The sequence below is a fragment of the Fundulus heteroclitus genome, chromosome 18, assembly GCF_011125445.2.
Source record: "Fundulus heteroclitus isolate FHET01 chromosome 18, MU-UCD_Fhet_4.1, whole genome shotgun sequence".
NCBI classification, from domain to species: domain Eukaryota; kingdom Metazoa; phylum Chordata; class Actinopteri; order Cyprinodontiformes; family Fundulidae; genus Fundulus; species Fundulus heteroclitus.
The window spans coordinates 3537332-3555315 of NC_046378.1; the positions used below are offsets into that span (position 1 = coordinate 3537332).

A 17984-nucleotide genomic window follows, 5' to 3' on the forward strand; every position below is an offset into this window, starting at 1 on the left:
TCATTTGGTGTAATCAAATGTTTGTCTGTCTGGCTGTATGGAGCTTTGATTCTTGTCAGAGTATGTGTTATGGTGTGTGCCGCGAGGGTGTGTGAACACCTACGCACATATGTGTGTTTGGTCGGGGTGTGAAAATGGTGGCAGTGCAGGGTTGTAGGACGACATGCATTACGTCACCATGGCAGCCGGCCTTAATTACTGCTAACTATAGATGGAGCAGAGGGACCGGAGAAAGGAAGGAGAGAGACGGAGCAATGAGAGTAATTAAAAAGTCTATTTGAAACCAAGAGATTAATACAGCAATGAGATTTGTCTAATGGCTTGTACAGTACTCCAATTCACATGCTGCACTTTGTGCTTCCAAATGTTTAATGTGACAAAGTCTCAATTTTGTGCGGCAGAGATGAATAAATGGGTTGCCCTATATTGAACCAAGCAGTGAATTAATAAACCAAACTGACCTAATTAGAGGAAGAGTCATTTCAGATCATCTCACAGGTTGATCAGAGAAAAGACATCAACCTTGGGTTCTTTTCATAGCTGATCATAGCTTTTGATTCTTAAGTGTTTGTAGTTTGGGTTCATTTACAATGTCAAAGTAGTATTGGTCTTAACCATAAAGAGAGGTCCTTGCCTATAAATCTAGATTTTATTTTCAGTTAATAAAGACCTAAAAGCGTAATCTTTGCCTTTAGCTGTACTATGGCTGGGTGATATAGCTTAAAAATAAAATCTCTGATTTTTATTATACCAAATCCAATTAAAATATGTTTTTCTTCCTTTTCATTTCACAAAAATAAATTAAATAAGTTATTTTAAAAACTTGCTTTTATGTCAAGCATTTTGTCTGGGAGCTGAGCTGAAGTCAAAGTGCAACTAAATACAAGCTGTGAAACATGCTTGTAAAACAAGATGCAGCCCTGCTCTTGTAAACAATGAATATATAGCAAAATGTTTGCTGCTAGTGGTTTTACACAATGAGCAAGAACAGACTTCACTTGTGTAACTTAAACCTAACTTACAAAAATAAGTAAATTAGTAAATTAAAGTGCCTCATCTTATGGTAAGGTTTCCTCTTTACAAAAGTTTGACAATATATTTTCCTAAACATATATTCAGCATAGCATGCTATTCTCTTCATGGAAGCCCAATGAGTGCATTGGCAAAGTAGAATTCCAATTTTTCCATAAATTAAATCTTGAATTCTAAATTTAAATTAATCAATTAAGTAAATTTATCGCCAACTCCTAAGATGAATCTAAATCTTACGCTCCAAATTATGAGGCAGTTCTCATAGAAAGAATAGAAGAATAAAAATATCTTTACTGTTCTATAATGGGGAGATTTTGGTGTAACGGTGGTAAAAACACAGACAGGGTACAGCAGACTTACTGAATTACGTAATGTGAATGAAATGATAATTTTAATGTTAAGCAGAAGAGACAGAATTCATCATAAAGGGAAAGAATATTGCACATTCGCAGTAGATGACACAGCTTAGTCAGGTAAAAATGCAATGTTCAAGTTAAAATAGAAGAAAGACAGGAGCCAATTTACCAAATATGAGAAAACTGTGCAATATACAAATATAGTTTGCATGCTGTGAGTGCAGCTGTAAGCATGTGCATTTACCTACATAAAATGCAGGAAGATGAGAAGCAGTCAGTTTGCATTATTCGGATGCTAATTATTTGTTTTAAAAATAACAAATCCAAACCTGTGGTGACTTGTCAATAGGGAGCGATCCGGTGCCTCCTCTATCAAAATTCCAAGAAAAAATGTAAATAGAAAACATCAATTACAAAGTAAAAAAAATAATTATTCTAGCTGTTCTCTCACAAAATGGCTCAGACCTTTGATTTTTCAGCATTTCCATTCCATTTTGAGTTCATTTTGGGTAATTGTTTTATGCAGGCCGCCTAGTGTCAGTGTTTCAATGTCGAGGCGCACTGGACAAACATTTGTATGTATGCTTGCAGCCTATTGGCTTCCATGTGACATCATGCTGGTCTCTGACTGGTTGGTAAAGATTCTCCTTGTGGCATACATCTCTGTTCCCAGGCCAATCAGTGCTTTTTGTGTCATTTTTCATCCAGTCAGATTAATTCCTCATGCCTGTCAATCAAAGTTACACCCCTGGCTTTAATTGGAGAAAATAAATGGATAAAGGAACCTGGATTAGACCTTCCAGACTTAACAATTCAGCCGCAGGCAAGTGGCCATGGATGGATTTATGTCAAGTAGAGTTTATTGTGATAATGTATGACCTCTAGTGCCCTAACCCTGGAGTGTTAAAAACTGTTTAATAATAACCCTATATTTTGTATGTGAATAAGCATCTGCACGCATGTAATACAATGCATTTTTTACTCGATTATAAATGGTTAAACTGGGCAGCTGAAATGTTGTCTCAGCTGCCCCTTCTTGCGGCAAATAGTCCAATCCAGTCCAGTCTGGTCTGGTCTTGTGGGTAAATGTCTAAGTAGCATCCAGGGTTTCCTGCAGCGCTATCTTGGCGAGGCGGCCGCCTCGCCAAACTCATGCTACCGCCTCGCCAACATTCCAAAAAAAAAAAAAAAAAAAACTTGATATGCTTGCATGTTTATTTGAGGTTAACACGCGGTTTTTTGTTGTTGCTTTCGCGCGTGCATATAGTGAATGGCAGGGAAAAAACACATGGATACCCCCCCCCCCCCCCCCCCCCTCCGCCCCGCTCCACGAGTCGGTCCGTGAAAAACTTGTCGTCTGTTTTCCTTGTCTTGAACCACTGAATAACATTAGCTTCTGACTAAATTGATGGGGTGTTACAACATTTATGGTTGCCTTTGTTTGCTCTGTGTCAAGGATGTAACGACTGATCCTATATTAAAACTGATCAATACTGTGCAGAACTTACATGAACGTTAATGAGAGAGCTCTTGTAAGGTCTGCGTAGCTGACTTTGAAGACTCACACCTGTTGATTGTCCTTAAACACAGGCCCACCTACACACGGAGCACTGCTCACACATTATCAGCACTGGAATTTTGTGTGTGTGTGTTCCTCTTGCCTAATTAGCCATCCTTTCTCCTTGCCTGCTGTGGTGTCAGCCAATCAGCAAAGTCTGCTCATTACCAGAGCTTTATTTCAGGCTCTTTGTCAAATAAAGAATAAATGTGACAGTTCTATCTAACCTCAGCAATAAGCCTCGCATTGCCACCCCCTCACTGCTGATCAGAGATTCAGCTTAGCTATCATGTCTGGGCACAAAGTATGAGACTTGGTAGCTAATTGAAATGCCACCCTCTTCTTTTATTTTATGTCTTTATCTTACTGTGTGTGTGTGTGTCTGTGTTTTTTTTTTCTCCTTAGTTCTGGATGTCTGCCCTGGCCACCACCATCCCTGTGCCCTGTGGAGCCTTCATGCCTGTATTTGTCATCGGTAATGAGCAATTAACAATATGTGCTTTAGAACAGTGAGCAGAGCTTTATCTTTTTGGAACAGGTGAGAGTAGTCTTTTAGGAAACAACACATCAGCCTCATCAAAGACTTGGCTCAACAGCTAAAACTGGAGAGGGACAATAATTTAATTTTGATGTTTTTGAAGGTCTAGTTATAGCATCGACTTGTCGTCATTACCAGCTTTAACATTTTGCTTTTGGTGCACCCAAAAGAAGGTAGTGACTGAACAAACAGTCCTTACATCTGAGCAATGAAAAAGCCATCAGTGCAGGGATTATTTAGATGCAGGATCAGTTATGGCAGAACTCTGTTTGCGTCCTTATTGTAAGAAAATCATTTGTAAAAGAGCAAGTAGACTGAGTCTGCTGTTTTTTTTTTTTTTTTTTAGATATTTGTAGATATAGAGATTTAATATAAATTTTAAAAATACAGAAACATGCAAATAAACAATTAAAATTTAGGATGGAATTTTTTTGTACAATATAATAAAAACACAATTTCTTACCAGGAATAAATAAGAACACTTTTAAACTTATTCCCATATAAAGTGGCTAAAATTACACACATGCGATGACAGAAATGTTTATCTTGGTGAGGAGGTGTGGTTGACCCTGTTGCTAGGTGTGAAGCCATCTTCTAAGAGCTGTGATTGGTTGATACAAGAAACAAAAATCCAAAAATGCTCTCCTAGTAATCAATGGAGAGAAACTAACTGATTCAGACTGGATTAAGAAATGTGACATGATGATGAAATTTAAGAAGATTTAATAAGCATCAAAATGTTTGAACTCACCTTATTTACATCCTCATCATTATTTTGATTTGCTTATGTTTACTCGGCATACTGGTAATTTTACTTAATCTACTCCACTCTTCATTCATGATGCAATATTTTTCCTATTATTAATTTACCCACAATAAAGAGCCGCACCTTTAACCCATCAGGCCGCTGAAACGAATGAATTTCCCTCTATGGGGATGATAAAGTCTATCTTATCTACATATTAATAATTGTATAAATATTATAGAAGTTTATTTGCTCATTTCATCCACTGTTTAGGTGGTGGATCAGCAAATTAAGCTTACGTTACACACCCAGTGGATTTCCTGCTTAAGAGCTACTTTTAGTCTGTGCCTCTATTCTTTATTAATACAGGCACAGATCTTCTGGAATAAAGTTCTTTGGAAAGATGAATCAAAAGTTGAAATGTTTGGACACCAGAACAAAGCACATGTTTGGCATAGACTAAAAGTAACATTCCAGGAAAATAAAGGCTCATACGATGGAGCATGGAGGTGGAAGTGTCACGGCTGGGAGACATTTGGCTGCAGGAAGATCTGACGGGCATGACAATTATAGAAACCACCAAGATATATAATATGTACCAGTTCATTAAGAAATCTCTTCCTCCTGAATGGGAGGTAGAGATTTCTGGAAAACCAGCTGCTTGTGACTTTTCCTTTTTAGACTCTAATCCACCAACTTGCATCTCCTGTGTCCATCTGATGCCATTTATTCTATATTTTTTCTGAATTCTAGCAATCATTGCTTTGCAGAATAACATGAATCTTTACGTACTGTTTACATGTCTCCCTACTGCTGTACTCTTATGATGGACATGTAGCACTGCAGAATGAAATATTTAAATGTGGCTTCTGTGTTTTTGGAACCAGATGCAGTCCTTGTGTTGTACAGTATTTGATGTTTATCGCTGTAACATGTAGACAGACACCCTAGGCCTGACTGACTTTCTTTAACTGTGTGTGTGTGTGTGTAGGAGCAGCCTTTGGCCGTCTGGTTGGAGAAAGCATGGCAGCCTGGTTCCCAGATGGCATTCATTCAGATGGGTCCATCTATCCCATAGTGCCAGGAGGCTATGCTGTTGTAGGTATGTTGAAGACTCATTCATTTATTAATGGATAACTTAGTTTTTTTCTCTGTTTATGCTTTTGAGTAATTATTTATGTGTTCCTTCGTTCCTACAAGGGTTGGAGTTGAACAGAATAGAAACTAAAATAACCTATAATAGTATAGTAAAGAATCAATAGGTTTATTTGCCATTGTAAATGGCAAATAAACCATCAGTGTCATCAGTGTCATCAGTGTCATCGGTAATGAGCAAGAATCAGTGGTAAACATTGATTCAGCAAATTTTTAAACAACGATCACACATATTTGATATGTCTTAAAGTTGAGTGTGTAATAATACCATTGTTGCTGTGGTGCCACTTGTTGACTGCTGGTGCTGATTATGCCTCTGCTGCAGGTTCGGCGCCTGCCGTTTTCTTTTTTTCTGGGCTTGCCGATGCTGTTTTGCTGTGCTGTAGCTGATGACTCAGCCCTTTGCACGGATAACATTGTGATGAGCCTCTTTCATCTCACAGCAGAGCTCGCTCTGAGGACTGAGCATTAGGACGGGCGGAGGGAACAGCAGCATTTAGCTGAGGGTGGAGGGGGGGGGGACAAACACTTGCGGCTTAATTAAGTTACGGGAAAGAACAATGAAACCGGTCTGTGCTAACCCTCCAATCTAGCACCTGTTTCCTCATCCCCTTTTTGTATTGCTCTCTCTTTATTTTAATTCTCTCCCTCGCCACTGTTTCCCTTTTTTCCTTTGTTTAAATTGGACTCATCCATTTTCTTTGTTTGTATGAAGGTCTCATTCACCCCATGCTGCTTTGTCTGTTTTTTATACCGCTCTTTTTACACCACTTGCGTGAAGGATAAAAATGTTTGAAGCAGAGATTTCCTCTTGTATTTATTGAATTAGTTGTGTGGCTTGATTTTTGCCTTATGGGTATATAAGAGAAGATTGTGTTGGGAAGAATGGGAATTTGTTTAGCTGAGCTGAGGGTTTGGAGAGTAGTGTTAGATCTGCTAAATAAAACTGATAACAGGAGGATTCTTAGGAGGGTTGACTAAACGTATTTCATGTGCTACGTTTAGTCATGGCTTTTAGATTCCTTGTATTGTTTTTACAAATGTTTGACTTATGATTTGTGCAGAGATTCACCGATCCGTAAGTGTTGGCCCATTTCTAATTCCTGGGTTTTGTAAATCCTTAACCTGCCAATACTGATTTTTAGCCCATTCAGATTTTGTTGAGATGCTAATTAGCAGTATTCAGAATGTTGTTTTTTTTCTTGCCTTGTTGCCGTGAGTTGTTTTTAGTCATTTATATTAGAAGGGATCTGTGAGAGAAACAGTTTAACGATTATTTTACAGCAATGACCTAATGATTAAGCAGTTGACTTTTTAAACAGGTTTTTCCCAAATAGAATGACTGATATTATGAAAACATCCTTGCCTTGACTCTGAGATTTTCCCAAAGGATGACAGTTTTTTCTAAATCCAGCATGTTGTGTTACTGACACTGGTTGAAATTCGAATACAACACACGTTTATTGTACTACAACAGAGCCTTCTTGTTATCTGATGGAAGTCTCGCTCTCTTGCATCCTGAGTGAACAACTATTTTTTAGGAAATATTATTTAATTTTAAATGGCTTCATACGTCTCTGTGCTTTTTGTGCTGCCCATAACGACTACCCGTAAAACATTACCAGCAATCAAATGATGGCTAATGCAATCAGCCCCTTTATTGCTTCTTTACTAGTGTCTTATCAAAACCTCTTTGAATGTATCATCCTGCCATTGCTCCTAAAAATTATCCAGCCACTCTATTGGTAAAGGGTAAGAACTGAACCTTAGTGATATACAGGCATTAGAATCAGATTCCACAACTCCAGAAACACAAATCTGTTGCTAATCCTCTATATGGCAGCAGAATTCAGCTCGGATGCTTTTACTGTCAGCTCCCTTCCCTACATAAATCATTACTTTATGAAAGATATTAGTGTATTGCCTTTATAAACAGTTAGAACATTCACACAGACCAAACTTGCTAATAGGTCAAGGCACAACTTCTCTCATGAAAAGAAGGTTGTACCTGAATATAACTGATATTTACAAACTTTTTGTAAAGTACAGTGGTGTGAAAGTGTGTGTCCCCTTCCCGGTTTCTTTTACTGTCAGTTCTTTCTTCTTTTTTGTATGTTTGTTTCAGAACATCAAACAAATTTATATATTAGTCAAAGACAACACAAGGAAACACAAAATACAGTTTTTAAATGAAGGTTTTTATCATTTAGGGAAAAAAAATCCAAACCTACATGGCCCTGTGTGAAAAAGTGATTGGTACTGAGAATTTCACTCACCCCGCTGTCCTCCCACATCCACAGGTGCTGCAGCCTTGTCAGGAGCTGTCACCCACACTGTTTCCACCGCTGTCATTGTGTTTGAGCTGACTGGTCAGATCTCCCACATTCTGCCCGTGATGATAGCTGTCATCCTGGCCAACGCCGTGGCTCAGTCTTTGCAGCCGTCGCTCTACGACTCCATCATCAGGATCAAGAAGCTGCCCTACCTCCCAGAGCTGGGCTGGGGTCACCACGAGTACGTACAACATCATATACTGAAGAAACAGCAAAAGCAAATTTGCACTAGCGCATTTATTTTCACAAGTAGTACACTGTACGGGAGGTGCAGCAAGCGAAATGTACTTAACAATGTGCTTATAGTCTAATCTAAAATCATGCGGAAGTCTATTAAGATTATAGTGACACTTTCTTTAGCTTAGACTGCAGGATCTGTTGGGGCTCTTTCTTAAAAAATACTGATGAGATGGTCTGGTTCAGTCTTTTGATTCTTAAAATTAGTGAAAACATACATTTAGTGTAGCAAAAAGCAAGTAAACGTTTCTGTGAATACATTCCTTGTTATTGTAGGAAATACTTTATTTTAACTATCAACCCTTTGTGCTCTTTTTGAGAGATGTAGTTAAAGATCTTTCGTAGCCCTGAATCATCGGTTATTTGCTGTAAAGTGGACTTTAAGAAACAGCTTGTCCTCTTTAAAGATAGACTATATTTCCGCTTGTCTGTCTTCACCCATATGAGTGACATCTATTGTGTTTAGGATGCTGTCGACCAACTTTATTAGCTTTAACAGTTTCAACTCTTCTGCAAAGACTTTTCTCTGGGTTTGGAGTGTGTTTATGGGAATTTTTGACCATTCTTTTAAAATCTCATTTGTGAGGTCAGACACTGATGTTGGATGAAAATCTTATCTCACAGTCTCCGCTCTAATCATCCCAGTGTTGTTTTATCGGATAAAGTCAGGCCTCTGTTCGTGGAGTCAAGTTCTTCAAATAGCAAAGTCCCTCATTCTTGTCTTTATGGGCCTTGCTTTATGCAGTTGATGCTCACTCATGTTGGAACAGGAAGTAGCCATCCTCAAACTGTTTCACAGATTTCGAAGCATAACATTGTTCAACATTTCTAGGTATGCTGAAGAAGAGGTATTTTCCTGGAACTAAGAGGCTAAGCCCAGCTCTTAAAAAACTGATATTACAGATCCCTTTGCTCCAAACTGAATTCAGCTGCCAAAACCCAGACTTGTATATTACTTTCCCAGATACATTACTGTACTTCTCTAGAGTGTTATTACAGATACATCTCAAATAATTTGAGTACTGTCATATTGTCACTCATTTCAGAAAGTCAAACTAGCATATGATACAGATTCAATAAATATAGATCAAAACCTGGTAATTATTGTAAATAACTAAATAATTGTTATAGTCTACAGGTATTGAAAAGTCAGTGTCTCAGAGAATTAGAATATTGTGAAAAAGTTAAGCATTGGAAACTTGTGGTGTCACTAAACAGTTAATTAAATACAAACACCTGCAAAGGTTTCCTCAGTGAGCTACACAATCCTGGGGAAGACTGCTTACTGGACAGATGTTCAGAAGACAGACTTTGGCACCCCTCACAAGGAGGGTAAGCCACAAAAGGTCAAGGCTAAAGAAGCTGGTTGTTCAAAGTGCTGTATTCAAGTATATTGCTAGAAAGTTGAGTGGAAGGAACAAGTAAGTTAGGATAGGTGCTCCAGTAACAGGGGTAACCACAGCATAGAGAGAAAGTTTAATGGACAGAGGGCATCCTATATCACTCTTCATGGTGGAAGTCACTGAGCTCCTGAGAGCAATGTATTCTTTGACCATTGTTTTATAGATGTCTGCCTGAGTCTGTGCTGGTTTCTGGCCAAGAAGGTTATTGAAACTCCAGAATTTAATGATTGCTTACCAGTTTAGTACAATATTGATCAATATAGAGGCTTTTACATGATTTCACACCTCTGAATCTGGACTAAAGAACAAAATGTGTCCTAGGCCTAACTTGAGAAGCTTGAGGCCCAAAGGCAAATCTAGTCCTTTTTGTATCATTACCTGGCTGCGAACATGCAGTACAGTAACAACCAAAACTAGAAATCAGAAGATGCCATACTTTAAAAGCCAAGCTCTCCTCAACCTACTGGTATACACAAGCTTAGCACAAGCAGATTTAGTTAATTGTAAGTGCTTTCCTGAAAAGCAGCAAAGCCAAGGCATTTTCTGGAAACACACTGGAGCCAGAGTCTCTATGGCTGGGCTTCTTGTTTAAAAACTCAACATTTATAACACTGAAACTGATAACATTATATTTGAACATCTTTGTAATCTGATGTGGTACATTCAGCATGTATAAACTTAAAACAATGATACAATGTATAAATGTGAATGCTTATCTTTCATTTATGAATTATTTAGATGTGTAACCAGGTTTAAAATATGTTTGTTTATTTTTAGTTTAGGTGCCGTGTTAAAACTTCAAATGGTACAGTCTGATGGATTTGAATCTGTTGCAGTTGCGGTTTATGGCACAGGTGAACCGGGCAGACAACCGGGGCAGCACTTTTTTCCTTGACACATAGGGAGCACTATGAGCAGTTAAAAAAAAGAAAGAGAGAAAAGAAATTAAAAATAATCTGCGCCCCAAAAGCGGTTTCCCTTTATCTATCACATCACTTTGTGAGGAATTGGTGCCCTGTGAAGTTGAAGGCGCCCTGCTTGCTGTGAGAAGATGCTGCAGACCTGCACACGGCTCAGAGGCTGACAGGCTGGAGGCTAAATAAGACGAGGAAAGGCCCTGGGGAGGTTCACCTCTGGGTCTCTCAAATGGACCGCCGGCAACTGGACTGTGGGGATCCACTCTACAATGCAACGGTCTAACGGAATTAGTGGGCTATAGTCAGTCAAACCATGGGGCTGGGTGGCCAGAGAGGTTCGGGAGGATTCCCAACCGGCCGGTCTGTTTCAAGCTGAACCAGCCGGTGGTTGAACTGTTTTATTTAAAAAAAATAAATAAATCTACCCAAAAATAAAACACAGCCGTGGTGATGCATGGACGCAAAACCTGCCCTCGCAGCCACAGGTTGCACATTACAACATCAGGCTAAGTCAATCTGATATTTTGCAAGATACAAACAGCCCCTCATAACTTTAAAGAAGCAAGAAAAAAACTGGAGCGAGTTAAAGTAGCAAAGATGCTGGAATGAAAGGAGAAAAAAAATGAGTGGAGTAGAGAAAATGTCTGCAAGATGCAGCCTGTGCACAAAACAAACCAGTTAAGTTTTTACCGCCTTTTTTTTAACTGTGGGATGGCTGTCCTTTTCTGGACGAGCTCAGGTCGGCGTGATTCCAGTCATCCAGGCCAGTAATGGACCGAGCAGCAAGACTACAGGTTAGCAAACATGCTACATGGTACCATCCCATCCCAGACTTGGCAGATATTAGAAGTGGGTTTAGGATGTGTTCAGGGGACACGGAACATTAAAGGTTACACTATATGTATATAAATAATTACTTTATCAGTTCATACTGGCTGACCAGGAAAAGAAAGACATTACAGGAGAGAGTCTGTGTTCAAAGGATAATATTTCAATAACTATAGGCTACGTCCTGTTTTCGTGTTTCTACATTAACTGTTTTTACAAGCTCAGGAAAAATAGAAACAAGCTGAGTAATGCCCTTACTGTGTTTGTGTGTTTAGTGCTTTCCTTATATTTATTTCTTATTGTTTTTATGGCCGAACACTGCATTCTATAATGTTTATTATTGTTGCTGTTATTGTTAGTTGTGGCTGAGGAGGCCATGGAAATGATGCAGAGACAGAATAATGCCAGTCCTAGGAGGAGGAAGAGGAGACAGATGAGGAAGAACAGGATATAGTGAAGGAGAAGGTGATGGAGGAGGAAGGAGAGGAGGGGGAACCACCTAAAAAATAAACAGCCAGGTACATGGCTGGGTTGGTAATCGGTGTTTTCATTAAATCATATAAAACCTGAAAGGCTTTTTGACATCTTCTAGCTAATAGGCTGAAAAGGTTGATTCAGTTCTATTCCAGGTTGAATTTGAAAGGATACCTGTAGTTAATATTTGCTTTGATTTATATGATAAGCTGCTTTTTTAGAAAATATTTATAAACTGAAAAGTAGTTTTTTGTCTTTGCACACACAGTGAGGGGTTTCTGCCCGGGGAGTAATTCAAAATAGAATCGCCACTGATCTTGGCACCTTAAACGAACATGGGTTAAGGTGCCTGATATTCAATAATTTCTGTTAGTAGTTGTTAGTATACTGTATATCATATGCATAGCAGGTGCTGGGTGTTCCCACAGATTTACCATTCTATATATTTACGCTTAGCATTTAACAGCTTTTCTTGGAAACCTGCAAACTGCGTCAAGGGAATAATAGCTTTCATGCATAATTTACTAACTAGTCTGCAACAAGGACAGAGCAACGCGTGCCCCTCTGAAAAGCTTTTTTGGGTAAAATTATTCAGTCTGTCACGTCACTTAACCACCACCTCAGTTGACCCTCCTGTCTGTCACTATCTTATGTAGTCTCCACTATCTCTGTCAGTCCCTTCTCCTTCACCTCTTCAGATTATCTGCTGGTGCTGGTCACATGTATTAGTACCCCTGGTAGAGATGTCTAAAAAGACTTCAGATCAAATCATCCAATGCATGAGCATGTTCACCCACTGCATTCTTTTTGTAAGACTCAGCCTTCACTTTGAGTAAATTTATTCAGTGGGACTGCCATTGTATGTGGGCATGGGTGACAGAAAGAATAGTCTTCTATTATTTTCTGTTCATAAAGGATTTTTGCAGCAAACGTAACAAACTGTAGGCGAAGTGTACACCCACCTACCAGACTATTTTCTGAATTCCAGCGTTAGTTAACACATCTATTTAAAGGACAGCCATGATTTGCTCATACAGATTTAAAACCTAGACATACGTCCTCAATTCAGTTTATGTATATCGTGCCTATCCACAACATGTTACCTCAAGTTACTTAACAACAACAAAAACGAATAGTCAACAAGGAGATCTGTAGACTGCCTGCCTCCATAGGGTCCTGCAGCTAAGATATTTCAAAATTAGTAGGATGCTGCCAGCTATCAATTTTAATAGCTCTGAAAATAATCATGAATAAAAAAAATTACAGTTGTATGTGTGAATTATCAAAAATTTAAAAGTAAACAAAGCTCTGTAGGCTTGCTTACTGACTGCAGTGTAAAACCCAAGCAATCAAATTAGCCCATTTGCATTTATCTTTAGACTTTTAATAATTTATTGCCTTTTAGTCATTATTTATACATTCTTCTGTGTAAGAAGCCAGTACTGCATGGCCCATCCTGAACTGCCTGATCCACTGCGGAGAGGAGGCTTCCAGAAGGCTGCATGAAAAACATCAGTCAAACAACTCTGCACTGCTCCTAAAGCAGTAGGGGACTTAGAGCTGCTCTGAAAGAGATTTTTTTAAATTGTCCAGTGGCAGATTACTTCTTCTGCAACAGTTCTCAGTATTCGATTTCATTTGCAAAGTGAGTTTTTCCAGTGCTTTGCTAATCTACCAAGGCTGCAAAGGCCTAGCATGTTCAAGTGTATAGGATCATTTGAACACAAGCCAACATAAGAAAACTGTTGTAAAAATGAAATTTCTCACTATGGAAGAGCTAGGAAAGGAGAAAATAAACTGTTGGACTGATGAATGAAGTGTTTACTTTGAAGCTACACTGTGCCCTAAGGGGTTCAATTGCCTATAGACAATGGATGAATGGCTATGTGGCTATTAAAATGTGGATAATTATGCCTAGTTTCCTAGCGTAGACCTAGTTTTTAGTGTCATTGAGCTGAGCTAAGCATTGATCTCCAGTCATGCACTTTTTTTTTCCTGTACTAAGTTGGAGACCATTATGGCCAGATTGATGTAAAACTTGCTCTGTATTCCAGTGGTGTTGACATAAAGTCGTCTTTCATCAGCATAGTACTACCTGTAAAACCATAAAGGTAGAGGTAGGGAGAGTAGGATCATTTTGAATAGATGTCTTGAACCCAACAAAGCATAAATATCTGAAAGTTAATGTGTTATTGTTCATTTCTTTCCCAGTAAGTAACAATGCTACCACAGGCTGACTCCATTTTGTTTTTCTTAATGTCACAAAAACAGTAATAGTTGTATCTTCTTCAAATAAACTTACTTGTGCTAAACTTAGGGCTTGTTCACATGGAAGGATTTTTATCCCAATCTTTGCCCTGGTCTTACCCTTCTCAGAGTCGCCGACTGTCGATGTGGCTCTTAAAATGATCTTAAGAGATAATCCCACCATATGTGGTGTGGTGAGAGTGATCTGGTTCATTCGGTGGAACCTTGGGACTTCTCCAACCTCAAATCGATATATTCCACATGTTGGATTGTCTTGCCCCAATATCCTAGCCTGTCTGGTGTTTCCCGAGGACAAAGGAGCATGCAGCCTGTTGAATGTGAAATGTATCTGTATCAGAAAGCGTGGTGATGAAAACCCCGAGACAAAAAAACCCAACTCACCTCCTTAGTACAGCAAACCTAAAGCCCCCGGTTGTGTTGTCTCCACTCCTTTAACCAATGGCTTTACTTTTTGTTTTTCCTATGTTAAAATCAGTCCACAGACTATCGCCATTATTCTTCCTTGTTGTCCATGTTTATTTACTCTGAACTGATGTTTGATTGTGAGAGGTTTGGCAAGATTTCCAGTCTGACAGCTGAATGATCCTGAGTGAAATCTGTTTGTGTGTGGTGTGTTGTGCTCGCCGTCTGACCAGACACCACACACTGTATGAGCAAAGATGTTCTTTCTTAAGTTTTCACCTGTATTGCCTGCTGGTCATGGTCAGAGGGCCTGGTGGTGCCGATGCATAGCCGTCTGGCCTCTTGTCAGTGTGTCCCCGGGCAGCTGTGGCTACTAACATAGCTCACCACCTTCAGGGTGTGAATGTGTGTGTGTGACTGACTGTAGCGGGAAACACTCTGATGACAGGTTATCTTGTCATGACAAAGTTAGGAACAAGATGGTTAATCACAATGTGGCTTGAGGAAAGAAATGACCCCAAACACATCAGATATTAAAACCTGATTATGTTGTTTTGTTTTCAATCGCAGAGTTTTCCATCTATGACTTCTACAAACACATTATATAGGTAACGCTTGCATATTGCCTGCTGCACAACACGCATGCAACATATTGGCATAGACTTTATTGAGCTACACTGATACGAAGACAATTGGATTTTTTTTTAGACTGGATTTGCAAATTTCATTCCACTGATTTCAGTACTAAATAAGGAAATCATTATACAACTTCTCATCACAGCTCTATTGTCACTTCCTTCTATGTTTTAACACGTTTTTCCACCTCACCACCTCACAGCAAGGCCCAGGTGTAAAACCTGAGCCTTGCTGAACCTTGTTAATGTTGGTTGGAGCATGTGTACCTTCTAACTGCAAAAATAAAAGTGGTGCAGAGTCTTCTTTTAAACACGTTTCCCAGATGTCAGTCTTGTTTAACATCCATGGGATTCATTAGGACAACCAAGTGAACCCGGCTTTCAAGTTATATAATTGATACCTAATGCAAGATGCCTGATCAGATTATTTTCCCAGCTATTCCAAGGAAGGCTGGTTGAATTAAGAGAAAAACAATTATATTTCTTCCACCTTTGATGCCTCAAGGGAAATTTGCCTTGGCAGCTGCTGTGGCCAGTTCAGAGGCAAGAATTTACATTATTCTCTCTGATCCACATGCAAATTAACAAGCTGTCAGCAAGAACGGTGCAAAGAATATTTCCATAAGGCTTTTTTTTTTTAATGTTCAGTATGTTATAGGTCTTATGGTAAAGGAACCAGTTTATCTTTTCCTTACTAATTTGACAAAATGTTTTATTTTTTAGTCCAAGCAGTGAGGAATGAATTTTGAAATATTTAACAGCAAAATCTTTAGGATTTGCTCCAGGTCCCCTAACTTTACACACTTTTGTGAAAAAGCACTCTCTGTAAAAAATGTAAGCAGCTGCAGTGCAGCTGGCAGTGGAGGGAAAAAATGCCTCAAAACTAAACTTCAAAGTGATTGAGCTGTTTTTAGTTATTTAACATCCAAAGTAAACGACATGTAATGAGCCTCTTTAACCAGCATTTTACAGTTTACTGAAAGAAAACAAAGCCTGCTCAAGGCTTTCTAATGCTGGGATTATTTTTTATTTATTGCACAATTAACCCATTTAAACCTCTCAATATAAATAATGTAGTTGATCAGACATGGCCAAATTAAGACCTACAGGGTCAGAGTTTTATACACCAGACGCCAAATGATTGGATGATCAAATATGTACAGAAACAATCATACTTCCATGGGTTTTGTCAGCAACAAAGTACACACAAGTATCAGGGGTGTCAAACTCCGGTTCTTGAGGTCAGCTGTCCTGCAACTTTTGAATGAGTCCCCGGTCCAACACACCTGAATCAAATTGCTGAATTAGCGCTTCAGTATGCAGTCAAGTTCTCCAGAGTTCTGCCAGTGACCTGATTATTTGACTTGGGTGGGTTGGACCAGGGACACATGTAAAAGTTTCAGGGCGCTAGACCTTAAGGACTGGAGTTTGACACCCTTGCTATATGGTGGAGGCAACAAACACTTGAAACAGCCAGTTTCTAAAACTGTGACTCCAACATTATTTTTCTAAAGGGGAACACAGAATGCAGGATCCTCTCTGCTATGTCTGTGCTTAACATTTATTTACACAAATTTGTTTTAAAACAGCATCTTTTTAGTCTTTTCAGTTCCCAGCTAACAACTTCCAAAAGGTCTAGCTATTCCGTTTGTCGTCATGTTGGTCCCATTTCTTCTCTGCTGATTTTTCTTCCTCACATTTTCCCTGAACTATTTTTGGAAAAACTTAAGTAACAACTTGACTTCACACTGAGAGGTGCAAACAAAAAGAAACGCTACACAACACTTGCACGAAAGCTCTACAGAGTAGTTGCTACCAGCTGGAAGTCTCCACTGTTGTTAGGATGATTTATTATTTTAGTTTTCTTCATCTGACGCAAAGATTGATACTGATCAACCATTGTGCTCTGCAAACCGTGTTAGATACTTCTTCTGGGATCCGATTTTATGTTATTGCTGTAATGCATGCTTCATTCAAGGTAGTAGAAGTGCCTTTAAAATGGTGGGAAAAAAACTTTATTCAAGACACTTATTTAAAAAACGAACTGATTAAAGAGTCTAAATATATAAGTTTAAATATTTTGTGTATATATGTATATATACCATATTTTTCAGACCATAAGGTGCACCGTGAATTAACATGTCTGTGTGTCTGTCCACATATAAGAGGCACCGGATTATAAGGCACATTACATATTCTTCCCAAGTGTGTAATATCACTCCGCCCCGCCGGTAGGGTGACCAGATTTCCCCGATTTCCGAGGACAAATCTCGTTTTGGATGACCTGTTCCCACCAAAATATTTACCAGGTCTTGCCGCTGTCTCGACGTAGTAGAGCTTTGCCGAACGCACCTTCCCTGCCCCCCATCAGCAGTTCAGATAAAACAAACCAACCCCCAGGCAGAGATTCTGTGCTTAACAAAATTTCCTTAAGTAGGAAAATACAATGGCCGCATAACATAAGCAGCGCGGCTTACAGGCGTATTTTTAAAAGTGTAAATTTACACCAGACGCTGCAAAGTTCACTCCACAGCTGCGTGATTCTGCGGAGATAAGAACTTTCGTCATGGAAAAATAATTAAAGAAAGACAAATTATCAGTATATGGGCATGGTATTAAATTATCAGTAATATTTCCTATTTTTTAATCCTAAAAGTCAGTGTCTTGACCATATCTGATTAGAAATCGCATATTTTAGTTTGTTAGCTTGTCACAGCTACATCATCCATGCTGCTTTACATTCGATGACTCTTATTTTGGGATACTTCCGGAAGGGAACAAGATGTTTTCCTGTTTATTCCCTGCCAAACAGGAGCATATACACGTCTGAAATTAGAACTTCAATATAATTTAGCCGTCATGTAGCGTTATGCTTCTGGTGTGCATTTTTTGACTGATTAAAATGAAAAGCTAACCTAAGCGTAGAACGCACATATGCTGCTGCTTTGCTTTACTTTACAACGCGTCTGGTGTGTTTCATCCTTAACACCGTTCTCTCCTAAGAGGGAGAGCTATCCGTCTGTGTTGCGAGGACAGAGTAGTTGGACTACACTGCCCTGTTTCTAACATAAGGCCAAAATAAACAAAAGTTTTATATTGAATT

At 39.0% G+C, this 17984-nt stretch overlaps 1 protein-coding gene across 6 annotated transcripts in view; it reads left to right on the top strand.

Moving 5' to 3' along the window:
* LOC105926762 (chloride channel protein 2) overlaps nt 1-17984 on the top strand; it is a 178177-nt gene that overhangs the window by 121916 nt on the left and 38277 nt on the right. For all 6 annotated transcript variants that reach the window (XM_036149738.1, XM_036149739.1, XM_036149740.1 and 3 more), the window contains 3 exons: nt 3352-3421; nt 5221-5331; nt 7685-7898. In XM_036149738.1, the coding sequence (XP_036005631.1) occupies nt 3352-3421; nt 5221-5331; nt 7685-7898 (395 nt within the window). The remainder of the gene's footprint in view (nt 1-3351; nt 3422-5220; nt 5332-7684; nt 7899-17984) is intronic.